This window comes from Alnus glutinosa, chromosome 1 (assembly GCF_958979055.1).
Source record: "Alnus glutinosa chromosome 1, dhAlnGlut1.1, whole genome shotgun sequence".
Lineage (NCBI taxonomy): Eukaryota > Viridiplantae > Streptophyta > Magnoliopsida > Fagales > Betulaceae > Alnus > Alnus glutinosa.
This window is the reverse complement of record NC_084886.1, coordinates 28,850,346-28,878,294: the sequence shown is the minus strand read 5'-3', so window position 1 is coordinate 28,878,294 and position 27,949 is coordinate 28,850,346. Positions and strand designations below refer to the sequence as shown.

The 27,949-nt window shown below is 38.7% G+C and overlaps 1 protein-coding gene across 3 annotated transcripts; it reads right to left on the bottom strand.

The window, feature by feature from the left end:
* Positions 1–20: 20 nt before the first annotated feature.
* Positions 21–27,949, bottom strand: LOC133878197 (uncharacterized). 3 transcript variants are annotated; one of them, XM_062316735.1, is made up of 8 exons: positions 26,968–27,949; positions 26,125–26,224; positions 10,857–10,913; positions 9,500–9,617; positions 2,097–2,179; positions 827–888; positions 612–708; positions 21–329 (listed from the first exon to the last, which is right to left on the bottom strand). In XM_062316735.1, exons 1-7 carry the CDS (start codon positions 27,333–27,335, stop codon positions 612–614), a joined length of 885 nt encoding a protein of 294 aa, XP_062172719.1. In that variant the 5' UTR covers positions 27,336–27,949; the 3' UTR covers positions 21–329. The 3 variants fall into 3 exon arrangements, with proteins under 3 accessions (XP_062172719.1, XP_062172710.1, XP_062172701.1); XM_062316726.1 differs by having other exon boundaries at positions 21–332; positions 2,097–2,185; positions 26,968–27,947; XM_062316717.1 differs by having other exon boundaries at positions 2,097–2,185; positions 26,968–27,946.

Here is a 27,949-nt window from a genome sequence, read left to right as displayed (position 1 = left end):
CACAACATGTACGATACAACTGAAAATAATAAAGAGTGCATTTATCTCAAACTATACTCATATATCATTATCCGTATGCACAAAATAATTTTTATTTATACAATAATAACAGTACAAGTTCTAACTGCAGAGGAAACACAATAGAGCAGGGAGCAGTAAATCCGAAGCCAAGTAGAAGCCCAAAAATTGAAGAGGCCAGGCCGTGTCTAGTCCTCAAATAAGCTAGGCTCCTCAAATGTGTATATAACTTGGCTTCCCAGAAAATAAAAGAACTTGTACACTGGTGAGCTCAGACATTTAAGGCAAGTCCATCAGGATCACTAATTTGTCTGCTAGAATTGTTTTAAAAAAAAAAAAGGGAAACAATAAATCGTTTAGTCCAAATTTTGTCTATTTCCAGTCATCACAAGAAAAACTCTTAACAGGAGAATAGTAAGGAAATTGTAAACTTAATGTAATATAGTGATGATCTCCACACAGTTCAAATAAATTGCGGTCAGAAGTCCGGAAAAAGAGTTCTCATATGAAGAAAATAGCAGTGCTCCAACCACACATAAATGGAAATCCTCTCATAGAGTATGCAAATTGAGGTAACTCAAGTAAGAGCTTACCTAAGTTGTGTTAGGCAAAATATTGTTTGCAAGATCCTCGTTTATGCATACAGGCAGTGGCGGCATTTGGCTCATTATGCCAGGCATATCTCTCATACTACAAAGATTGAAAAAGCACTCACAAAAAGCAATATCTTAACCAAACCCTAACATATACCAGAACAGGAATTGACAGCATTTAAATTAAGATCAACATATAAGGAACATCCACATACTCATTTAGGATAGCAGAAATATTGTTTCTCGTCTTACAGAAGAGATTGATGTTATCCTGCAACTGTTTGCAGAAGCAGAAAATTATTACCCCAGATAAAAAACCCACAATTCAATTTATATCATGGTGATAGCAGTATAGGTAAGAAGGTCCACACACACACAGCAAGGGGGAAAAAATTGCAACTATCTTAAAAAGTATATAGGTAAGAGGAGGAAATGAAGCTATTTTACTATGCTCTGATACTCACATTCAGGGACCCAAAACTTATTTAGTAAAGCTCAAAAAAGAGATCCATTGGAAGTTATAAGACAAAATAATAGGAAAAAGTTGACATACAAACCCATCTGAGCCAAGAGAGCACCAAGAGCTCCCTGTTTTGTGCCATAAAACCCATCATGCTTGCACTTATCAAAAAAAAAAGGATGCTTGTTCTCGGATTGAAAAAACAAGCATGGTTAAATTACTCAAACTGTAAACCTACATTTGCTTATCCCTTATATCGCTAAAAATTAAAAGAAATCCATGATTTCTCATTGGGTAAATTATGCTTATCATAAGCTGCTAGCTATATTGGTTAATTAGATATAGAGTAATAGAGAGATTAATGTCATTTTTAATCTCTAATGCATAGTAGTTTCAGGAACCCTTTTTTTTTTTTCTTTTTTTTTCTTTTTTTTCAAATTCTCATTCCAAGACTAATTATCTATATTGCTTCTAAAAAATTTATTAAGCCAGAGTATTATCGACTATAGCATCTCATTAGGGGAAAACATGAGTTCAGATCCAATGAGAATATGGGCATCAATACCAAGTGGTATAAAAGCCTCAACTTTTGTGCATAGTGAGTATATGGAGTTCCATAAAAAAAACTGATAAATTAAGCTAACACAAGATGATCACTTAGGTTAATGCTATAGAATGGCAAGTTCATAAAAATAGCATAATTATGTGTTGTCATTCTTCACATTGACAATGTTACATGTGTACCGTGCTCAAACTGTACATATTGGTGCATTGGAGGCCACTTTGAACCTATGGATTGCATAATGGTAGGTAGCACTCTAGCATCCTTGAATGAATCAAGATGTTTTCTTAAATAACTAAAGTTGCCTTGTTTCATATATTGTATCAACTACACATAACAGTAAGACTGTTAGACTGCATCCCCTTTTTCTTTCCCTACATTTAATATTTGTTGTTTGCATCAACATCCTTTGCAAATTTATTGTAAAGGAATCACCATGAAAAATAGGGTATTAGGAATTCACCTTGTATGTAGAAAGATTAGCTGTAATTTGGTTAAAAGCTTGAGCATTCTGTTCCAAGAGATGCTTTGTTGCGCCACCTATTCCTGAGACTACGAAAGAAAACACTAATCTCAGTAAAAACTAGATGACTTGCAACCAATGACACCTACATAAAATAAAATAAACATCGTAATGACCGTACATATGTGCAGCTTTAACAAATGAACTTGAGATAACATATATTAGCTGAGGTGGCAAAAATGAAAGATAGATGAAGTATAAGCACTACTTGGGATTCAATTGCACATTGATAAACTATATACTCCTAAGATTACAAAACCATTAAATTGCAGCTAAAGTTTAATTGTAATTCAACTCATCAGGCTACCAATCAAATGCCATATATCATAAAATAGAGATCCTAAAACATCAAAAGTTATTGTAATCACCCAACCAAAGTATTAAACTCCATGTAGTTCAAATTAGAATGGATTGAGCAATGGCTTACAACAGTACACTACTTTTGGCAAAAAACTATTTACTCACCAGTATCAGATTATTATTTTTTATAAGTAACAATCTTATTAAAAAGTCCAGAGAGAAGCAACTCAAATACACACGGAGTATATATGAAAGACACCCAACTAGGGAGAAGAATACAAATCCAAAAACTACCAAGATTTTTTTTTTTTTTGAATAATTGCACCATTGGTCCCTGTGGTATACCATAATTACAAATCACTTCCTATGGTTTAAAAAGTTCATGAGAGGTTCTTGTGGTAAACTATAATTACAAATCGATCCCTGAAGTCAAATTCCGTTAAAATTTTTAATAAATCCTATTAAATGCCACGTCAGTGCCACATCAAACCAATAAGATGGTGACACGTGTCCATCTTAATAAAAAAAATATAAATTTATTATAAAAAAAATCTTATTTTTTTGAAAAAAAAATTCAAAAATTAAAATTCAAAAAGAAAAAAAAGGGGGAGGGGGGGGGGGGTGGCTGGGCTAGCACCAGAGGTAGCCGAGGGTGGCGCACACTGGGGAGGCCGCGGCCACCCCCAATGGCCAAGGGTGGCCCGATGGCCACTCCTAGTAGGTCCAAACCATTGGGGGTGGCCGCGCGCCACCCCCGGCGACCACTGGGGTTGGCACGCGGGTTTTTTTAAAAAAAAAAAAACAGAAAAAGTTTATTTTTTATTTTTAATAAATTTATATATTTTTTTTATTAAGATGGACACGTGTCGCCATCTTATTGATTTGATGTGGCGCTGATGTGGCATTTAATAGAATCTGTCAAATTTTAACAGAATTTGACTCTAGGGATCGATTTGTAATTATAGTTTACCACAATGATCTCCCATGAACTTTTTAAACCATAGGGAGTAATTTGTAATTATGGCATACCACAAGGACTAATGGTGCAATTATCCCTTCTTTTTTTTTTTTATTTTTTTTAAAAAAAAAAAAAAAAAAAAAAAAAAAAAAAAAAGAAAAGAAAGAAGAAAAAAAAAAGGGGCTATTGTGAGCAGCCATCCAACCATATAGGGATTTGAACATAATAGCTCTTAACTTTATCACCGAACTCTTCACAATCACCAAAAATTTCGCGCATTGCGTTCCCGCCAAATACACCCTATTAAGCACAAGAGAACTGTCACAACCTAGAGAAAACACTAGCCACATCTACGCTATCACTCTAAAAGAACTAGTCAAGTTGCAATTGAAGTTCCCTTAAATTACTTATAAAGCCCAGTAAAAAACTATTATGAGACTTAACACCCATAAGCACATTTATAATCCACCGACTCAAGGTCTCAATTAATAATGAACCAAAGTAGAATCTCTCCTACTCGAATCTCTGACGTCTTTGTCAAGGTCCCATCATGCAATACCTCAACGCCACATCATGGTGTCACGAAGTTGCTATGATACAATTTATAATGGCTCAGGAAAAAATGTTAGCCACATTTGCATTATTACTCAAAAAAGAGTAGTCAAGTTGCAATTGAAGGTCCATAAAATCACTTATCAAGCATAATCTCACTTAATAAAGAACAAAAAAGGGACTTAATACCCATGAGCATCTTTATAATCCACCCACTCAATGTAGGCAATTCATATTCTCAATGTGGGATTAACTACCTAGGGTTTCATAGGAATCATCCTCCAAGCTTCTATATTATGGAGGCTTCCAAATTGACCTCTCCAACTAGCCAATAGCTCCACCACCCTTTGGGGCATGACCCACTCTATCGCAAAAAGATGGAAGACCAAAACCAACAAGTCTCAAGCCACCTCGTAATGGAACAAAAGGTGATCAATGGATTCCCCCACTTTTCTTGCACATACAATACCAATCCATCACGAAGACATGTCTCTTTCTCATATTATCCAAAGTCAATATTTTTCCAAACACAATTGTCCAAATAAAGAACTTCACTCTCGTAGGAGCCTTATTTTTCCAAATGCTCTTCCAAAGAAAGGAAAAGCCAACAAAAGCTAAACGCCTTATAAAAATATCTGACCTCAAAAATCTGCCATTTGGAAGGGATCCAACACATTCCATCCTTGCCACCTCGACTCAACCCAAGAGAGTACAAAAGATTAAAGAACGAAGTGACCAACTCCACCTCCCAGTCATTCACCAATTTGATAAGGTAACGAGTCGTTAGAAAACTGTACAAGATCCGTCACCAAGGCCTCCTTATGGTGAGTAATAGAAAACAACACCTAGAAAGCATAAGTTTTCAAAACTCTATTTTGATGAGTCGAAAAAGAGTTTTGAAAACTTATGCTTTCTTGGTGGTGTTTTCAAAACTCTTATAATTAGATTTAGGGAAAAAAAATGTAAAGGCCCCTAGAGTTTTAACCTTTTACCAAATCACTTCTTAAGAGTGTAAAACTTCTCAAATCAAACCTTAAGGTATACTACGTTATCAATTTGTTCCTTCTGTGTACTTGCCATTAGGGTTTAAACAGAAATTGACTTATGGCAAAAAAAAAGAAAGAAACAAGAAGTTAAAAGAAAAAAGAAATGGAAAAAGAAGGGAACAGAGGTGGGTGGGTGGCCACCCCACCATCACTTCTTTGCTGGGGTGTGGCAACCCCACTTGTGGAGGGGGTAATGAGGCGATCCCACCCCCTTCCCCTATCGGTGGGTGGGGTAACCCACCTACACCCTCCACCCAATGAGGGCATGGGTGGGTCCTCAACCAGTGAGGGCGTGGCCCTTCTCCTAGTGAGCCGACCCACACTGTTACGGTCCTCCGTAACGGGGGATGAACGATGATGATTTGGATAGTGGTGGGCGTGGGATAGTAGGGTATTCGAGGTACCCTGGGCCTCCTAAAATTAGGGTTATTCGAGAAACCCTAGAAAACTCCCAAAGCAACTATTAGAGTTGTTTTATAATTTTTCTTCTTGATATTATTTCATTCTTCAATACCCTATTTATAGGGTTACAAGCTAAAAATATGGAAACAATAAATAAATAAATATTACATAAATAATACTAAACCTAACGGGACAATTAATTCCCTTATTTCCTTCCTAATAAAAAACCTAATATAATGGGATATAAATCCCTTAATTTCCTATTGGAGATATTGCTTTATGAGCAATATTCCTTATTTATCTAATAATAATAATCTACGACTCTTACCTTATTTAAAAACTTAACCTAATTATTCTCTTAAATAATAATACGATACTTACCTAATTTAAAACCTAATTCTAATTATTCTATTAAAGAGAGCATTAATATAATTTCTATAATACCCTTCTCCCTTTTCCCTAAATACGGGTACATAACATTCCTACCCCCTTAAAATGGACCTTGTCCTCAAGGTCCTAGAAATATATGCTTCAATTGCTGCTGACGTGGAGGGTAGCATTGGGAAAATAATTGCATAATATTGGGGGATCTTTAATTCTCTCATCCGCAGTCTTCCATTTAGGGTCATCAGATTGGGCAAAATCCTTTTTTACGGCAGACCCGGATTTCATGCCGCCCTGGATGCCCTTCCTTCCTCCTTCAGCAAAAAACTCCTCTTGAATTCCCATCCGCAACCGATCCTGATGGCGTATCTCCTCCAGCAAAAGATCCGACAGTCTCGGACTCCATCTTTGTTCTTTCTCCGCAAGGCAAGCTCGAACGGCCTCCTCCGTCCAGAAACCGGATTTGGCTCGTCTGTCCATAGCTCGCCGGAGGAACTCCCTGTTTTGGACGGCAAGGTCTGGGCTGCCGTTCTTCATGCCGGAATCTCCGTCCTTCGCGTCGTTACAGTCAGGGGGGCGTCTGGGTGGTCGCCGGTGACCTGAAACGCCATTCGGAGGAGAACCGCGCTCCGTCGGACCCTCTGGATCGCTACCCATCCTCCCGAGCCCTGCTCCCTGCCGCTGGCCTGTGCCCGCCACTCTTAGCCACGACCTGGTCTCCTTCCCGAGCCTCTTCCTAGCTGAACACCGAATTGCCGACACCTTGAATTTGAAGCCCCGGTTGTTGGCCCGCCGCACCTGCCTCTTCCTCTTCGGTACCCTTTTGTCCCAGACCGTGTCTTCCTTCCCACGGCCCAACCCGTTCACGCCGAACTTAGACACTGCAAGGGGCTTCCTTCTCGCCAGGAAATGTCTTGTTTTGAACCTTGCCCGTTTCCTTCTTCTGGACCAATCAGTGTGAAAGAGGTTGGGTCTCAACAGTGGGGTTGGTTTTCTTGGTTTGGGTCTTTTGTTTTGTGGCTGACAGTGGGTGGTCTTAATGTGTTCGAAACGTTGGGTTGAGCAATTCGTGAAGAGGGTGGCTGGGCTTTGAGGTTTCGGGGGTGGATACTGTGGGTGATGGAGTGGCTGGGTGATGGGTGAACATGGTGCGGATTTTGGAGGTGTTGGTTGGGCTGTAGGTTTAGGGAGTGGTTCTACTGATGGGTTGATTTTTGGTGGGGCTGTGGTTTTGGTTAGTTGTTGTTCGGGTGGTTTTTCTAAGGGTGATGGTGGTGGTTGAACTTTCGGTTTTGGCCAAAAGATGTCGTTTTTTTGGGTTTTGGCTGGCATTTTGGGTGGTGATGGTTCTGCCAGGGTGATTTGTGGTGGATTTGTGGGTTTAGGCAGTTGTTCGGGTTGTTTTTCTGGTATCTTTTCTAATGGTGAAGATGAGAGTGATATTACCTGTGAAGAGCTTGTGTGGGATGTGTCTTTTGCACGAGATTTTTGGAACTGGATGGTGAGGGTTGCCATTATCTCCTCAAATTGTTTCTTGAGCCGTTCTTCCATTGAATCCAACGTGCTCAACAGGCGATCTAGCCGTTGCTCCATCATGTCGAAACTTGGCTCTGATACCAGCTGTTACGGTCCTCCGTAACGGGGGATGAACGATGATGATTTGGATAGTGGTGGGCGTGGGATAGTAGGGTATTCGAGGTACCCTGGGCCTCCTAAAATTAGGGTTATTCGAGAAACCCTAGAAAACTCCCAAAGCAACTATTAGAGTTGTTTTATAATTTTTCTTCTTGATATTATTTCATTCTTCAATACCCTATTTATAGGGTTACAAGCTAAAAATATGGAAACAATAAATAAATAAATATTACATAAATAATACTAAACCTAACGGGACAATTAATTCCCTTATTTCCTTCCTAATAAAAAACCTAATATAATGGGATATAAATCCCTTAATTTCCTATTGGAGATATTGCTTTATGAGCAATATTCCTTATTTATCTAATAATAATAATCTACGACTCTTACCTTATTTAAAAACTTAACCTAATTATTCTCTTAAATAATAATACGATACTTACCTAATTTAAAACCTAATTCTAATTATTCTATTAAAGAGAGCATTAATATAATTTCTATAATACCCTTCTCCCTTTTCCCTAAATACGGGTACATAACACACACCCTCACGGAGCAAAGGGCAACGCCCCCACCATGCCCTTACTGGGCAAAGGGCCACACCCTCATTAGCGGATGGCATGGGTGGGTCGCCCCACCCACTAATGGGGACGGGCTTGCCCCACCCACCCGAGCAAAGGGGTGATGGTGGGGTCGCCACCCACCCACCTCCCTCCCCCTCATTTTTTTTTGCCATAAATCAAGTTGAGGTGCCACTTCCATACACAGGGACCTATTTTATTAGGTTTGATGCGATCTTCGACCTACAAGTCACAATTTTGGTAAAAATCTGTAACGGTGAGCATACAAAGTGAGCAATTTGATAACAGAACATACCTTAAGGAGTGATTTGATAAATTTTAAACCCTATGGAGTGATTTGATAGAAGATTAAACCCAAGGGACCACTACAATATTCTTCCCTTATATTTATTAGCTTCTTGTCACGCAACTATACATCAATTTGCTAAACATGAAAACCTATTAAGTGATTTCTCAACCACAGTGGTTGTTTTCATAACTATAAAAACTTGTCTATGCACACAAGTGATGAATCAATTTACGATTCTATGAAGAACTTCTCTTCCAGACTAACCAAAACCAGAACCCATTTGAAGACAACAAGATACTCAAGGACAGATGAATTTATGAAAGCACGAGTCTACTATGGTTAACTAAGAAAACTTGCAATAGAATCAAGAGAACAGTTTTGAGACAGCACCATTGAGTCCTCACCATGGGCCACATAATTTCCATTCTCTTTACTAAAATACCATAACTTTAAAAAAGAAGGAAAACTAAACACAAGTAGGAATTCATAAACTAAATCTACAGCTATCACTTCGGATTGTCTAATATCACACTGCTAATTCTGCAGTCTGGAATGTTTAGCTACAATAGTAAAAGAATATTGATAGCAAAAACAAAGGAAGAAGTGACCTAACAGGAATAGGCAACTAAATAGTTTTAAATGTTAAGAAAGAATAACAATGATATTGATGCATGAGCATCTAAGCCCAAAGCAAAGAAGCCCACTAATCTATTTTATCCAGTCCATCAGCCATCCCAAGACCAGTCTTTTCTTATTATGTTATACTTTATATTGTTATGTTTTTAGTATTTTAAAAAGGTCATGTGACTAGCATGTGGCTTTTAACGAAGTTGAATGGTTAAGATTTATTTGTTCTATGAAAGATGAAGGGCTAAGATTCCAGGGTTACTAAAGGATATTATAAATAGCCTTTTTTTAGTTATTGTAGGCAGCCTTTTCTTCCCTAATATATGAAATTTCAGATCAGAGTTCTTGGACTCTTTGGAGCCTAGAAATTGATGTTTTACTGTTCCAACTTCAATCTTCTCTTCGCTATAATTCTGTTGATGGTTGGAATTTCTTCTTAAGCCCTTTTGTGAGCATCAATTTGCTTGAAATCTGGCATCTTTGGCTAGTTCATATCAGATCTGCTCTACATCTAAGTTCTCCTTGTCGCATCAGATATTTTCGTAGATAACACGAAAAACACTAACCTTCATAAGGCATGCGTCCATTCTGATCCATATGATGCATCATAAGGGAATATGCAGCAAAGTTCAGTGGCGAAGAAGAATGTATATTGGTCTTTGAGGACGACTCCACCAGCTTATCCTGAAGAAGGATGATCTTTAGAATACTGGTTCTTCAATCAACATTAGATCCTAAAGACATTAATTGATTCAATAAATTAAAACAGGATGCATATATGGTTTTATAACTAAGCAAATGAATAGTAAAAAATTAAGTTCACTATGTGTGAACTTTTATCACTAGTCCAGTGTTGATATATATTATTATTACATTACATCAAACTAGCTGCTACCAATATGTACTTCTGGTGACAGTAAGCAATGTCTCCATGTGTAAACTGATGCTGCAAGTTTCATTAGATGAAACTGCAAGCATGTTGACAGTGTAAAGAGTTTGTGACAGGGAAAGAGAAATCTGTGGGGTTAAGACAAACACGCGAGCCTGTATGCTCTCTCTCTCACACACACACACACACATAGATATACAATTAGTAACAAAATATATTTAGATATCATATTTAATGTAAAACACAAGTATTGGCAATTCAGAATGCCAATACTTTAGGTTATTAATTTAGGATAAGTAAATGTGCAATCTTGGAAGTGGCATATATTTCAATTACGGAATTAATTTTAATTTGTGCTGAAGATCATGAGTGAAAATAACTTAAGATTACCTTCATTTTTTTTTTCCTTTATCAACTTTTTTTTTTGTTATAAGTAAAAGGAAATCAAGAAAAATTAATTCCATGTAACTTAATTCCTGAGCAAATTAAAGTTAGGGAAAAGTACACATACCCCCCTCAAACTACTACCTCATTGTCAACGTCTCCCCAAACTATTAATTGTGTCAAAGTCCGCCCAATGACAAAAATACCCATCATAAAATTCTTAAAAAAAAAATAAATAAATAAATCTAAAAAAAATAAACAAAACAAAAAATTAAAGAAAAAAAACAAAAAATAAAAACTGGTTTTTATTTTTTTTCATTTTTCTAATTTTTGTTTTTTTAAAAAAATTATTTTTTCTCTTTTAAAAAAAATCAATGTTTTTTATTTTTTATTTTTTTTTTTCCGAATGTACAGGGACATTTTTGTCTGATTGAAAAAAAAGAAAATTAAGGTTATTTTTGTCTTTTTGTTGGTTGGGGAGGACAGACACTTTTTGGTAGTTTTGGAGGGACACCGACATAATTGGTAGTTTGACAATGAAGTAATAGTTTAAGAGGAGTATTTGTACTTTTTTCTTAAAGTTACCTTCATAACATAACAGAGATTAAAAATAAATAAATATCAGACTTTCATAAATTTCACACACATACCTTTCTGTTATTCACCTTTTTTCCTACGTTATGTTCTTCAGGTTTTCTTCGCTTTCTCTGCAAAAAATTCAATGTGTACTTTTGAGACAGATCAACAGACGTAAAGTTATTTTATGCACAATTGGAACAAACACATAACATTCATAGATATTTTGCAATCACAAAAATATTGATAAATACAAAAAAAAAAAAAAAAAAAAAAAAAAAAAAAAAAAAAATCCACGGCTCTATACTGACATTTGGACAAGAGCAGGCACTGACACTTCCTTTCAGACTGGCTAAGGACACATGCCCAAACATGATTATGCCTTTTGACATTATAAGCCATCCCATGTGGATTGTTCAATCAGAAAATCCATCAAATGGCAAAAAGGTTACTCTTCCCTTGTTCTAATGAAACACATCCCTCTTAACATATGCCAAGACTCGACTTTTACTTCTTCTTTTTGTTGTTTTCTTTTGTTTTTTAAGAGAGGTTCGATGGAGCAGCGGCGGATGTTGAACCAGGGAATTGGCTTTCCCAGACGGCATTAGATAAAGCTCTGTACAGCTTCTTAAGAATGGAGGGTCTTGATCCAACAAGCAACTGATTGAGCTGCCCATGCGCAAAAGCTGTTGCGTTAACATAACGAACAAGCAACGGATTGAGCTGCCAATGCACAAAAGCCGTTGCACTAACATAACGAACAAGCAACGGATTGAGCTGCCAACGTGCAAAAGCCTATAGAAAATTAACTAAGCAAAATAGTTTGCTCCTTTCATGCCTTCTACTCCTTGGGAATTTTTGTAAGAGAGGAACAAGTGCCAAGCAAATTGCCAAGAAATAGTTCCTTTGCACGAGTAAGAATCTGATGTTTAATCACAGGTCATCCTCATTTCATACATACGAGTTCTTTTGAACTTTTTAGGCATATGGTGTCCTCTATACTGGCCTGGTTAGCAACAAAATCATCTTCTTTATGGTTAGGGAAGAGGTCAGGACAATGCCCCCACTATGGCAGTTTGGGTAGATAGCATGAAGAAGAGGAGGAAGTGGAAGAGGAGAAACCATGAAAGAAAAAGATAAAAATAAAATAAAATCATTGAATTAATACAAGTTCGATCAAAGGTGGATAGGAGCAATCTTACCATTCTGCTGCTTAGTTCTGGGAGTTAAATTTCTAAATCAAAAAACCATGAGGGATCACTTTGCCACTAACCCAATATTGGGGAGGTCTTGATGCGTTCTGCTAAAAAATAAATTAAAAAAAACAAAAAAACTTTAACAAGTTCTGATTAAGCATAACTTGACCTTGCCACAATGTCCATAAAAGACAACTGGGACAACACTTCAAATCTCACAACTATCAAGATGACCATACCTCTCATTTCAACGTGTAAGCGCCTCCAGAACTGCCCTAGGAATCACCCAATTTACCCCTAGAGACTACTAAAGGTAATAAAAGTACAAAAGCTCAGATCTCCCATTTCTAGTTACCCTACATTGTATCCTATCTTCACCTCAAACCATAAATTCATCTGACTTTGACTCCCAATATTCAAATGACCATGTGAATCTTTTTTGATGAATAACAATTTATTAGAAGAAGAGGCAAAGCCCTCACACACCAAAATTATACAAGAGATGCAACCAACCCAATGGTGTCGAAAATCTAAAAAGTTAACAAGATCTACATGATTTGAGGAGGAAAAATTAGGAAGATATGCTAAAGCCCAATCTAAAAGATTTTTTTTTTTTTTTTTTTTTTTTTAAGTAATAATTTCATTAAAAAGCACAAAAGGGCGCAACCCTAGTACATAGGAAGTATACAAAAGAGCCTCTAATCAGAGAAGATAAACGAACATGCAAGTAAGAAATCAGCAAACGACATACGACTCGGGCTATGCGCCGACACTCACAAATATAACATATTAAGCACATTTCTACAAAGAGCCCCAACCGTAACCTCCACATCCTCAAAAAACCTAGAATTTCTCTCACGCCACAAGCCCCACAAAAAACATAAAAGAACCTACTTCCAAATACGGATAGCATAACCATGACCCAACAAGGTGCCCCAATCACTCAATAAATCCACGACATTACTAGGCATAACCCACTTCACTCCGAATAAGCTATAAAAATAACTCCAAACAACCCATGCCACGTCACAATGTAGAAGAAAGTGATCAACAGATTCCCCATACTTCTTGCACATAACACACCACTCTACCACAACAATACCACACCTACGTAAATTGTCATGAGTTAAAATCTTTCCTAAAGTAGCTGTCCAAACAAAGAACGTCACCCGCTTTGGAGCTTTAACACGCCATATACCCTTCCAAGGAAAATACGACGCCTTGTGACAAACTAATGCTTTATAAAAAGTCTTCACTTCAAAATTCCTCTTCTTAGAAAGATTCCACACCACCCTATCAACCTCTCCGTGCCGAATCCGAATAAAGTATAACTGTTCATAGAAAGATATCACCATCTCCACCTCCCAATCCTGAGCATAGCGCATAAAAAGTACATTCCAATGAGCCACACCTCCTACCACAGACAAATTCCACCCAAGCATCAGGAAAACGAGCAATAGAGTACAAAGCTGGAGCATAGCTTGAGAGGCATGTTCCCACACCATAAATCATGACAAAAGCGAATATGAGACCCCTCACCCACCTCAAAACACAAATACTTGGCTACATTATCCCACCTCCTTCAGATAAACTTCCAAACACTCACACCATAAGACCTCATCACCGGTAATGAACTCCAACCTCCCCTCACACTCCCATACTTCACCTCAATCATCGATCTCAATAAAGCATCACATTCCTGCAAAAACCTCCATATCCACTTCCCCAATAAGGCTTGATTAAACTTAATAATATTACGAACTCCCAATCCACCAACCTTGATTGGAGAACAAACCCAATGCCAATTGACTAAATAAAATTTAGTCTCATCCCCCATACCACTCCACAGAAACTCTCTTTGAAGCCGCTCCAATTTCTTGGCTACACTCACAGGAATGAGAAACAGAGATAAATAATAAGTAGGAATGATGGACAGTGTACTATGAATCAACGTCACCCTACCACCCTTGGATAAATAAAGCTTTTTCCAACTAGCCACCTTCGCTCTACCTTCTCAATAACCCCATTCCAAATAAAGAGAGATTTAAACAACGCCCCTAACGGCAGACCCAAATATGTCATCGACAGAGACCCAATTCTACAACCCAGAATATGTGCCAAAGACTCCACACCATCCACCTCACCAATATGGACCAATTCGGATTTTCCTAAATTAATCCTCAACCCTGACACCGCTTCAAAACATAAAAAGGTACCTCAAATTTCGAACATGTTCAGCCTATGCCCCACAGAAAATTAATGTATCATCAGCAAACAGCAAATGATTCACCACAAAAGCTTCATTATCCCTGATGCCCTCCGAGAAACTAGACAGCAAGCCTTGGAGCAAAGACTCATTCAACATCATACTAAACGCTTCCATAACCACCACAAACAGCAAAAGAGAAAGAGGATCGCCTTGTCTAATCCCCCTCAAACTCTGAAAGAAACCTGTAGGCACACCATTAACCAAAATGGAGAATTTTACAGTAGAAACACAAAATTTAATCCATTTCCTCCACCTCTCCCCAAACCCACACCTCTGAAACATGTAGAGTAAGAAATCCCAGTTCACGTGGTCATATGCTTTCTCCAAATCTAGCTTGCATAATAACCCTGCCTCCCCCGACCGCAACTGACTATCCATGCATTCATTGGCAATAAGAACTGAGTCCAAGATTTGCCTACCACCAATGAAGGCATTCTGAGAGCTCAAAATTATTTTCCCCAACACCGATTTGAGCCTATCAGCAAGGACCTTAGAAATCATTTTGTAGACCCCTCCCACCAAACTGATAGGCCTGAAATCCTTAATCTCCTCCACAACTGCCTTCTTAGGGATAAGGGAGACGAAAGTTGCATTCAAACTCCTCTCGAACTGGCAGCTATTATGAAATTCTGAGAAAACCGCCATAATATCTTGTTTGAGAACCGCCCAACATTTCTGAAAATAAAAGAAATCTCAAAAAGGAGGATCTTAAATATAGTACATTAGACTTGCAATCCTCAAATAGGCGCCGACTTATTTCTCTCCAAATGCTCTAAAATAATAATGCGGGAATAAAGATGGCCTCTTTGGAGTGTCCCCACCTTTGAGTTATTCAACAATGAAGTAGCTCTAAGAGACCGAATTGAAAAAATTCCCAGTCATTCCTAGTGTTCCTCCAAAGGCGCACCTGGTATGGCACTCAAGTGCCCTTTGAACACCAGCCCCCTTTCCAGATCCCATACTTCTCAACGATCACTTGTCTTCGTAGGGAACTCTCTTCTTGTGCAAATCTCCAAACCCATTTACTTGGTAGAGCTTTATTAAACAGCATGAGGTTTTTCACACCCAAGCCTCCTCTAGGAACTAGGGAGCAAACAATCTTCCAGTTCGCTAGATGAAGCTTGGGCTCGATACTAAAACCATCCCAAAGAAAGTCCCTTTAAAGACGTTCCAATATTCTAGCTATATCAGCTGGTAAAGGAAAAAAAAAGATAAGTACGTAGGTAAGGTGGATAACATGCTCTTGATAAGGGTTAGACGACCAACTCGAGACAAATAGATCTTCTTCCCACTAGCCAATATTCTTTCCATTTTTTCAACTACCCCATCCCAAATAACTTATGACCTGAAAGAAGCGCCCAAAGAAAGTCCCAAATATTTCAAAAGCAAAGAAGATATACTACAATTCAAAATGTTGACCAACTCTACCTGATACAGTACCTGCCCCACCACAACTAATTCTATTTTCGAAGGCTGACCTTCAAACCTGAAATGGCCTCAAAGCACAAAAAAATGTGTCCTAGATTAAGGATCCGATCTCGAATTGCATCACACATAATGAGTGTCATCTACAAAAAGATGGGAAATTTCCTAAGGGGCTGTAATTTAGAAGTCGGCCCGAAATCCAAATAAATAACTCCCAACCGTAGCTCTAGACAACATCCTACTAAGAGCCTCCATAACAATCACAAATAGGAGAGGCGAAAGCGAGTCCCCTTTGCGGAGGCCCCTAGAACTAGCAAAGATACCATGCGGACTACCATTAATCAATATAGAGAACCAAGACGTGGAGATACAAGCGAACATCCATTCGCTCCATTTTGTGCCAAAGCCAAGGCACCCTAGAAGGTTGGCGAGAAACACCCAATTGACATGGTCGTAGGCTTTTTCCAAGTCCAGCTTGCACAAAACACCAGGAATTCCTGATATCAATTTGTTATCCAGACAATCATTGGTATAATAACTGAGTGTAGAATTTGTCTTCCCCCTATAAAAAAACATTATGACTATTCGATATGAGTGAACCAACATCTGTTTCATTTTAATAGCAAGGACCTTAGCCAAAATCTTATAAACATTCTCCACCAGGCTGATAGGTCTAAAATCCCTTACTTCCATCTTCCCAATTTTTTTAGGGATAAGGGCAATGAAAGTAGCATTAAGTCTCTTTTCAATCAAACCATGCTCATTAAAGTTATGGAAGACGCGCATAAGGTCATCCTTCCCTGTTGCCCAACCCAGTTGGAAGAAGGCAATAATGAAGCCATCCAGTCTCAACTCTTTATCACCATCCATACTAAGCAACACCTGCTAGACTTCCTCCTCTTGAAACGATCTCTCCAACCAATCCACTTTTGCCGAGTTTAACAAGGGAAACTCAAAACCATCTAATTTGGGGTGCCAATGAGCTGTTTTCGTAAAGAGACTCTTGTAATACTGAATGATTGTATCATTGATCACCTCTTGATCGGAGGTAACAATACCACCAATGCTAAGACTAGAGCTAAATTTATTCCTTTTGTGAGAGTTGGCAAGATGAAGGCAAAATCTCGTATTTTGCCGAGATTTTGCCTCCAACTAACTTCTTGCAAACGAACTATGTTCTCCAAATCTACTTTCACCAAAGCCCTTCTGACTCTCTCCTCTTCTTTTTTCTTATGCAAGATTTTGCCTCCAACTAACTTCTTGCATAAGAACTACGTTTTCCAAATCTGCTTTCACCAAAGCCCTTCCCCTTTCCTCTTCTAAAATTTAAGGGACTGGATCTCCTCCATTAAGGACTTTTTCTCTCCACTACATTTCCAAAGACCTCCTTGTTCCAGCATTTTAAATCAAGCTTCAGTCGTTTAAGCTTATTAGCAAATACATAACAAGGAGTACAAAAACACCAAGTCCCACCATTATTTCACCATCTGGGACTTTTGTTGTATATGCTGAGAAGGTGTGGCTTTGGGGGGATATGGTGCTATTGGATAGCTCATTGCATTTCTTCGGTGCGTTTTTCGATTTTGCTGAACAACACTCCAACAAGTTTTTTTAGTAGTTCTCGAGGCTTGAGACAATAGGACCCTCTATCACCTTTGTTGTTTGTCCTTATGATAGAGGCATTGGGTAGAATGATTTATGTTGCTGAGTGGGGGGTTGTTGTCTGGTTTCTTCGTGGGTAATGCTCGTGGTTTTGTTTGCTCTCACCTTTTTGTTGATGATACTTTGATCTTTTGTAGTGCTAATCCAGATCATCTCCGTATTTTACATTGCCTATTCCCTTTGCTTTGAAGCTGCTTCAAGCTTGAAGATTAACTTGGCTAAGTCAAAATTGGTTCATGTGGGAAATGTTGATCATGTGGAAGGGTTGGCGGGTATTCTACGTTGTGGGGTCTCCTCTTTGCCAGTGAAGTATCTCGGCCTATCGTTGGGGGCCTCCTACAAGGTTAAACATATTTGGGACATAGTCATTGAAAAGATAAAGCGACAGTTGGCTAGTTAGAAAATGATGTACTTGTCCAAGGATGGTGGGATTACCCTTACTAAGAGCACACTTTCTAATTTGCCTACGCATTTTATGTCCCAATTTCCTCTCCCTGCAAGTAGGGTTGTAAACTAGTCGAGCTTGAGCGAATAGTGCATGTGCAAGCTCAGCTCATTTAAATTTATCACGAGTCTGAGCCAAGTTCAAGCTCATGACGAGTTTTAAAAATTAAGCTCACCTCGGCCGATTTTGTTATAAGTTATATAGTTTACTTAACATACAAAAAAGAGAGGTGAACTCATTTAAAAATTAATATTACATTATATAGCATATAAACAATATATATTTATATTGTATGTTAAATAAACTATATAACTTACAAAAAAAATAAAAATAAATGATGTAATGATTATTAAATATCTTTTTTTTTTATAAGTAAGAGAAAAGTGAAACTTTAAAAATAGAATAGAGTAATGATTATTACATATCTAATGATAATACATACAACATATAATAAAATGATTACATGTCATATGCCATAATGTTATATTATTATATGATCATATACTCCTATAATCCTATTATATTACATGTATAATAAAATTAAGTATCTGGATTGTCATTATATCATATGACTAACAATTAAGTATTGATATTATTCATTTTTATTATTTTATATATATATATATATATATATATATATATATATATAACCAAAGGCAAGAGGGAGATCCTAAATTGCAAAGCTCCATCAATTATGGCGACGTTAAAGCCTCCTCTAGGCGTAGAAAAGGCAAGGCTCACATGATGTAGGGTGGTGAGCCTTGGTGGGTTTTGTGGGTTGTCTTGCGGGTCCTTGGTTTTTTCCTTGCGTTTTTGTTTGGGTTCCTGTGCGGGTTGTTTCTGAGTGCTCTTTATCGGGTTCTAGGGTTTAGGTTGTGGGTTAGCTTTGGTCGTTCCTGTGTATACTTTCTGTGTACTTAAGGGCGTCTTATTTTTTTTTCCTTAATAAAATTTTATTTACTTATCAAAAAAAATATATACTATATTATAAAAATAAGTTATATATTAACAAATTAATATATAAATTATTTTTATATTTATATACGAGTCGAGCCTTAATAAACGAGTCAATGCTTATACGAGCGGCTTCACGAGCTTTAATCGAGTCGAGCCGAGTTTATACGAGTTTGCATCGTTTAATAATCGAGCCTAATTTCGTATTCATGAATAGCTCATTTAATAATCAATTCGAGCACGAGTCGAGTTTATTCAAGGCGATCTCAAGTAAGCTTATGAATAGTTCAGCTCGTTTACACCCCTACCTGCAAGTATTGCAACCCGTATTGAGAAGCTTCAACATGATTTCTCCTCAGGTGGGCTAAGCGAAGAGTTCAAATATCACTTGATTAGCTGGTCCAAGTTTTGTTTGCCACTCTTAGAGGGACAGTTGAGAATTCAGAACTTACAATTGTTCAATCATGCTCTTTTAGGTAAATGGCTTTGGCGCTATGTGCATGAGGGAGAAGTTTGGTGGAAAGTGGCGGTGGACACTAAATTTGGCAGTTCATGGGGTGGGTGGTGTTCTATTAAGTCGTCTAGTGCGTTTGAGGTGGGATTATGGAAGAATTTTTTTTTTTTTGTGAACAATAATAATTTTATAAAAAAAGGTAAAGCCCTTGTACACGAAGGGTATACAAGAGAACTAAGGCTCTATCTACTACAATCTAAAAAACAAATTAGATCTACCAAATTCCTTGAGGCAATATTAGGAACATATACAAGATTTGAGGTAGGAGATGGCTCCAAGATTAGATTCTAGCATAATCAGTGGTGTGGGGATGTGACCTTTAAGGAAGTCTATCCAAATTTATTTGGAGTTTTTTTGTGGTTCCAATGAAATGTAAGCTTTGCTAGAGCGCCTCATGATTGAGAGGTAGATGTCTTAGCCTCATTCTTCAGGGTGTTGTATTTAGCTAGAGTGAGACAAGATAGTGAAGGTAAGTTGTGGTGGGTCCCCTCCAAAAATGGTTGTTTAAGGTGAGATCCTTCTATTGTTCCTTGGTTTGTAGTGAAAGCTACCACTTCCCTTGGAAGAGTGTTTAGCAAATTAAGGCTCCCCCAAGGGCAGTCTTTTTTGCTTGTCAGTGGCTCTAGGTAAAATCTTTACCACGAATAACCTCAAGAAGTGGCACGTCATTGTGGTGGACAAATGATGCATGTGATAGAGGGAAAGGGAGACTGTGGACCATCTTCTTCTTCATTGTGATGGGTCTTATGCCATTTGGATTGCCTCTTTCAATCATTTTGGTTTGTCTTGAGTTATGCCTCGACGTGAACTCAACATGTATGCTTGTTAGTGGACTACCGGCAGTATGCAGAGTGTTGTTGTTTGAAAGAATGGTGCCTACGCGCCTTTTACAGTGTTTATGAAGGGAAATAAATTATCGATGTTTTGAGAACCGTGAGAGGACTTTGGAGGAGATTAAGTCATTTTTCTTCAAAACTTTGTATCTTTGAACATCTGCCAATGTTTCTCCTTTAACAATTAATTATAGTGACTTCCTTGTTCTTTTTGCTTCTTTTAGTTAGATGCTTCCTCTTGTATATTTCTTGTGCACTTAAAGAGTGTCTTTACACTTTTAAAGATATTTGTCGTTTACTTATAAATAAAGAAAGAATCTATGAACTTTCGAAAAAGCTTGGCATTGTCTTCATCTCTTGCCGTCTCATTGATCATCGAGAGTAACCATGAAGCTCCCTCTTTCTCCAAAAACATCGAATGTAAATAGCCCTTCCCTTGTTCTACTATTCTTAGCCTTAAGGAGTCTCCCCATGACTCGATAATGAACTCAAAGGACTTTGCTTCTATGAAGAACCTCCCCATGACAACTCACAAACCAAGTAGGAATCACTATTATGAAAAATATTGAACAATGGAAATTCTTCACTGGTAGCTTCACATAGTAGGCCATTAGCAACAAACTCCAATAGTCAAAACAAGTGGGAGAAGGCTCCCACAGATCAAAATATACATCCGTAAACTAATTGACACTCAATTCTCAATTGAAGAAAACCAATTGCAGATGCAAAGTTTAATGACTATGTGAATCTAATTCTCTAGCTTCCACTTCTCTCTCTCCCCCCCCTTTTTTCTCTCTCGATCTTCTCAGACATTTTCACCTCAGCGGAGGCGCATGAAGGCACGTTCCACTAGGGTTCAACTCTCTCGATCACTCTAGGGGTTGGCTTTGGATAGGCATTTCTTCGCGGAGGCCAAAACCTTCCTTTTCTCAGTGGATTGGAGAGAAGGAAAGGTTTTTTTGGGATTGTGCGTATGGGAACAAAGTGTATTGCTTGGGTTATCGATGGGGTGAAGGAGGCTTTGCAGTCTCAGGGGGTCAAGGATTTTGTTAAATCCTTCCGGGAAGATTCAACAGCTTAAATTGTTCGGAAATGCTACAATAAGGATGGTCGTTTCTTGGAGCTGGCGGTATTTGCAGTGGGCGGACAAACAGGGTTCATCTTGTTCCCGGAGGGACGAGGAGGGCGGGGATGGAATAGAGTGGCTAATGAGTTGGGCAAGGTGTTGGTTTTCTTGGAATCTTCGTCTAGGTCTTCTCTCGTTGGTGTGCTGTCTCCGGTGGAGAAGAAGAATGGGAAGGAGGTCTTAGGTTTGAAGGCCTCCTTACCAAGCTCAAGTGGGTTTTGGCCATCTTTGGGTGGTGCTCTTTCGTCGTTTGCGAAGGTGGTGAGTCGGAGGGTCCTATCAAGGTGCATTTTCCGCTTGCAAAGAGGCGTGAACTCGATTTTCTCCCGGCAATGAGGCTAGCTGTATTGGAGGAGGTGAGGGTGGCCATGGACTGCTCAGTGTTGGAGAAGGAACCGTTGGGTAAGGACCGGTTGCTGAATCTACAGAGCTTAGGATATCCATCACGTCTCCCTCTGCCCAAGGCACGCTAAGATCAGCGAGGAAGCCGTTGCCTCTTTTGAAATTGCATACATGCAGGAAGCTTCTAGTGAGATTGGTGGGTCGGGTTGTGGGTTCATTGATGGGTCACTCATCTGGGTTTGGGTTGGGTCTTAGACCTAATCTCAAATTCAAAGGTTTCTGTCTGGGCCGAGTTTTGGCGAAGCCCAAAACAAAGAAGTGGATTGAGGATACGAGTCAAGGGAACCCTTCAGAATCTGAAGCGGGTTTGGAGTACTTCGTGGGTTGTGGGTCTTCTTCGAGTCTTCAATAGCCAGAGGCGACGAAGACAATCGACTTGGGTGGCAAGTTGTCTGCTCCGACCAGTGCTAGGTTTTTGACCAATTCTGGGTTGTCTGTTCAGACCAGTGCTAAGTTCTCCTTTCTTCCCGAAGGCACCGGGTTGGCCGTTGATCAACCTAGTTCCGAGGGATTTGCAAATCTCTCTAGGCCAGTTTCTTGTGATTCGGTGTATGCATCTGCGCCTCCTAGTGTGGCGTTGCCGGCGATCTCTTCCCCTTGTTCGGCATTTTCTGGGTCTACTGCGATTTCCATAGTAAGTGGTCCTTTTGGGTACGCAAATTTGGATTCAAAGGGTCTTTCTGAGGGGTTTTCTCTGGAATCCAAGCTATCTGAAGTTTGGTCAAATTTCGGGGTGGGGGTTTCTCCTCCACCAGATTCTCAAAAGGAAGCCGTGCTTGCCTCTCCGATGGACACTCTGATGTTTTCTGCTCAACCTCTTGCTTTGGTTCAGCAAGATGGGCTTTGGCCAGAGGTGGCTGCTTCGCCTCCAGCAAATGTGAGTGCTCCCTTTGGGGGTTCGGGGTTTTGGATTCTAAGGGTTTTGAGTTCTCTTCTTTGGGGACGGCTGCATTGGGAGAAAGGATTTGCTTTTCTCTTCCGGTGATGTCGGAGAGTGGGGCTACCATCTACCCGTCCGAGTCCAAATCGGTCATGAGATATCACTGGAGATCGAAAAAACTACTCAGATGGATGTTTTTCTATTTGATGAGGCGGTGACAGCTATCAGTGCTCCACTGAGGCCGTGCTTGGGTGCTTCTTCTCAAATTTTGGGTGGGACAGTGGTACTGTCCTCACCGAAGCCAGGTGGGGAAGTGGGTAAGTCTCCTCCATCTAGCTTTCTTCGGCGAGGATTCCTCCTCCCAAGTGTTCCCTCCCCCTTGAGTGGTTGTGGTTCTTCGATCATTGATAAGGGTGTGATCTTCATATCAGATGGCTTGATCCAATCTCAACAATGGCCGGTAGGTTTTGGCCCGTCTGGGGAGATTGTTGTGTGGGATCTGGGGGCTAAAGGCTGAGTTGGGGAGGAATGAGACTCTCCTTACCCCTTGGGTGTTTTTCCTCCCGACATGCCCATGGATTGGGTGTCTGATGGCATTGACGATGAAGATATGTCCTTCACGTTGTTGGATGCAATTGAAGAGTTCCATAGGGTTTATAAGGGTAAGCGTCTTAAGATTAAAGGGATGAGAGAGTTGCAAAATCTGAAGAGCTCCATCAACTATGACGATGCAAGCGTGCCCTCTAGGAGTAGGAAAGGAAAGGCTCAGATTCTGTAACGTTGAGTGCTCCTTGTGGGTTTCAAGTTTTAGGGTAGGTCCTTGTGGGTTTGTTTGGGCTTTTCTTTTGTTACTTTGAATGCTCTTTGCGGTTTTTGTGCTTTAAGGCTTAGGTCCCTATGGGTTTGTTTGGCGGGTTTCTTTCTTTTTCCTACACTATTTCTTTTTTGCTTTCTACCTAAATGCTTTCTCTTGTATACTTCCAGTATACTTAGGGTCGCCTTACGCTTTTAATAAAACCAGTTTATTACTTATCAAAAAAGAATCTAATACTCTCGTGTCTAACTCCCTCTACCTACGTATACATATTTGAAGCTACAACATTATCATCCTCAACTAATCGGAGTAAATCCGAGAACCAATTCTTCAAACATACATCAATGAATCAAGATCATACCAATCTCCATTGTCCATCTATCCCCTACCGCAAAGTTTACAATCCTTGAAAATGTCTTCCGACTACCCCTTCAGCTTTTTCAAACTTCAATAAATGTGACCCCCTTAGCATTGGAAACGTCTATTGACCCCAGCCTTACCCTTCTTAACACAAATAACATGTCTCCACAAGTGACTCAACCTGTCTCTAGATAGCCACAATCACGTCCCTAGAAGAACTTGATTAGAGATACTCAATTTTCAGATTCCCCGTCCTCCATTCTGAATAGGAAAGCACACCATGTTCCAATTTAATAGAGAATATTAGAATTCCTCACCAACCCTTCCCCACAAAAAATCCCTCTGCAACTTTGCCAACTGATTAGCCATAGAATTAGGAGCAAGAAGCAAGAAAGAAAGTAGATAAGTTGGCAAAATTTATAAGGAACTTTATTGGAATTAGGAGAAACCTACAACACATGAGAAGTTAGTCTAAAACGGAAAATCTAAAATTTAGGAAAAGTTCAATTTATTAGAGTAATTAGAGAAATCCTCCCACCTTCAGATATACACAGTTTTTTCCATCCTGTCAATTACCGCGCTATCTTTTTTCCAGCCTTCAGATATGCAGTGAACCTACCTTACGCCCTAGTAGGCCATTAGTAATAGCTTAACCACACCATGATTTGGAGGGTAGTTCAAGTTAACCATCAAAGAGAAAAAAGAGATTATTTAGCTCTTTCAAGGAACAAAATCCACTTAGTGATGTGGTTTACACTATGTGGAGTGCTATCTTTACTCGTTTTGGTTTGTCTTGGGTTATGCCTAAGAGAGTCCTTGACTTGTTTGCTTGTTGGTGGACGTCTGGAAGGCCAAAGAGTGCCGCAATTTGAAAGATGGTGCCAACATGCATTCTTTGGTGTGTTTGAAAGGAAAGAAATAATAGGCGAGGATTGGGAGAGGTCTTTGGAGGATATTTTAGCTTCTTTTTTACATACTTTGTTTCTTTGGACGTTGGATTTTGTGTCCCCTTTGTCGCTTAGTTTTAGTGATTTTCTAATTCGTTTTTTGATTTCTAGTTAGGTGCTTTCTCTTGTGTACTTCTGGTGTACTTAGGGGCGCCTTACGCTTTTAATAAGACTAGTTTATTACTTATAAAAAAAAAAAATGAACAAGAGCATATTAAACACTGGACACTACACTTCATAATTATTTCGCTTGAAGTGTCGACAAATAATAGTAAAGGACACGGCCTAAAGTTCAAACTTCAAACATCGTATATGGATCTGAAGCACAAAGTGGTTACTTGAGAATGAAGTGGTCCTTGTAACTCTATGCCACAAAAGATGAGGAAGGCATAAAGTGAATGTAGCCCATTATATTTCATAATGTGCTCGACTCTCACTCAATACCTTCCTGTTACGTACCTAAGGTATGTGGCACGGGCATTATTGGAATTATATTTATGCCCTCTTTAATAGAATAATTAGATTATGTTTAAATAAGGTAAGAGTTGTATTCTCTCTTTAAGAGAATAATAGGGTTTATTAATATGGTATTAGTCGTATTTAGAATTAGTAATATTTATTTAGGTTTGTAATATTTATTTATTTATTGTTTCCGCAATTCGGTTTTGTAACCCTATAAATAGGGGTATTGAAGCATGAATAAAATATCAAGAAGAAAATTATTATAATTCAGCTCTTGTAGTTGATTAGGAGTTTTTTTAGGGTTTCTCGAATAACCCTAACTTTAGGAGGCCTAGGGTACCTCGAATACCCTACTATCCCACGCACCAACTATCACAATTATCCACCGTCCACCCCTCGTTACGGAGGACCGTAACACTTCCTTACTCTCAGAAGAATTTTTAGTTGAATGGACTCTAGAGAATCAACCACTTGATTGAGGATGATGACAGATGTAGCACTTTACACCTCATCCACATAGGCACAAGGGAATAACATATTCTTAAAATATAAGAACCAAACAAAAACATTCTATTTTAGCAAGTACACATTGCAGAAAAGCACAAAATTTTTAATAGAAATGCCAATATTACCTATATATATATATATATATATATATATATATATATATATATATATATATATATATATATATAATTAATTAATTTCAAATGACACATATTCAAAATGCCATTCTAGCATTATAAATATAAAAACAAAAGAAAGGTAAGGGAGGGGAGACAACCATCATTTTGGGTCCCTTAAAAGGTCAAAAGCAAGGAAATTAGTTTGATTATAAGTATTTGCATTTCAACTCTCTGCCCTACTGATTTATATTATATGGTCTAATAACTCAAAAGAATAATTGCCTGATCAGCATAAAAGGAAACAAAGAAATAACACCATTTTATCACCACACAAAGGCAAGAAAAAAAGTCTCTACCATGTGATTCAAAAGTTCAAAAATGATAAACAAAGCTCAAAAGACATCATGAGATGTAGTGAAAAGCTTACCGTCATCCACCTACATCTCAAAGCAACATCACGAACAGTTTTATCACGCAATGTGGCTGCAATCTTGATATACCTCATGATACTTGGTTCATCAGAAAACCTAGGGAGTTACAAACAATACCAACACATGAATATTAAACACCAGAAGAAGAAGAAGAAGAAAATGATAACCGAAATACAGAAGTAAAATCAAAATTTAAGCAGTTGATGTAACAAGCATTCAACAACTTTATAGAAACAGTGGTTAACGTTACTGTAGCAAACCTTACGATTGATAGATTACATGCCAAAAGAGTGCAGAGAAGCTAAAAAACACACATAACATTGACAAAGAGTGAGACTTTACGACATTTCAAACAATAATTGAAACTATGAAAAATTGAGGTGTTGAATTGCAAGAAGTTTTTGGCACAAATAAAAGAAAACATGAAAATGAGCTTGCTAATAGAGCCACAAGAGCAAATCAATTGAATTCCCATCAACAGTAAAAACTCATAATGTTTGAAGCTTTGCCAAATATTTAGTGCATCATGTGTGTGAGTGCATCTGAAGTTCATATATTTGTTTCTCATTTTTAAACTAATACCATTGGCGTCAAAGACTATTAACTTCAAGTCTCCAATAAGTCCATGAGATAATGCCCCCTCAAAACATTAAGGGGGGCAACCCGCCAAATAGTTAACAGACAATAATTTAGCATCAAATAGAGGAACTGAACAGCATAAATTAAATACCATGTAATGAACTAGAGACAAGTAATAATACATGATTATTTTAAATTTACGCATCATGTACATGACAACAAAGTCCAGAGACATAACAAATTCCTGAAGAAAGACCTACTTGACGAGGCCGTCCTCTAATTTGTACTGTTCCTCGACCGACCATTCCACGGCCAACCCGGTGTCGTGCTTGAGGCCGGGCACCGAATCAAGAACAAGAGAAGAACCCGATGGGTTCCCAGCCTGACTTATCACGGGATTGTTGTTAATGATGTTGGAAGTCCCAGGAAATAACATGTCTCCAGAGCTGTTCATCCCAAAGTAATTGCTCATCGGAATCATCTCGGACGTGCTGTTTATCGCCCCGGACTGAAACGATATCGCGTGCCGATTCATAGAACCGAAATTTTCCTCGCGGTGAAACCCTGTGTTCGACTCGGCAGCCATTTCGGTATTAATTCCCCCAAAATCTCTACCACACCATAACATTCCAAAATTTGCAACTCATAGCACGAGCCAAGAAAGTTGAAATTTTGGTGCCAAGATTCCAAAACCCGCAAAAAATTCAATGCTTTCGGGGCTCAAAGCCAAAAGCTTAGTTCGTGGAAACCCATGAATCGTCCATGTGTTCCACACGAATTAGAGCGAAATACTAGACCAAACAATAGCCAGGGTTGATGATAAGAGATCTTCCAAATTCATCACCTCAAGACGACCATCTCGAATCCACAGAGAATCGCACTCCACTGGCCCAGAAACACACGAAAAAGCAACGCTAAACCACCTCAAATTTCACCTCCAGAAGATTGACAACAAAACCCAAAAACCTAAAATAGAAAATGTTGGCTCAGGAAGAATCAATCAGTCATTTACTTTTTCATCATCATCAAAATCTTCGTCTGGAGAGAGGTGTCAGGCTGACCAAAGACGCTCTCAAATCCAAATGGCAGAGAGCAGAATGGGGACGGGCGAGCTGTGGGGGGAGAGAGAGAGAGAGAAAAAGGCAGGGCGCTACCTTTTGGGTGCAACTTTCCGACGGAGCCCTAATTGGCTCTTGCCCCTTTTTCTCTCACTACTAGTATAAGTTTTCCTACTATTTCTAA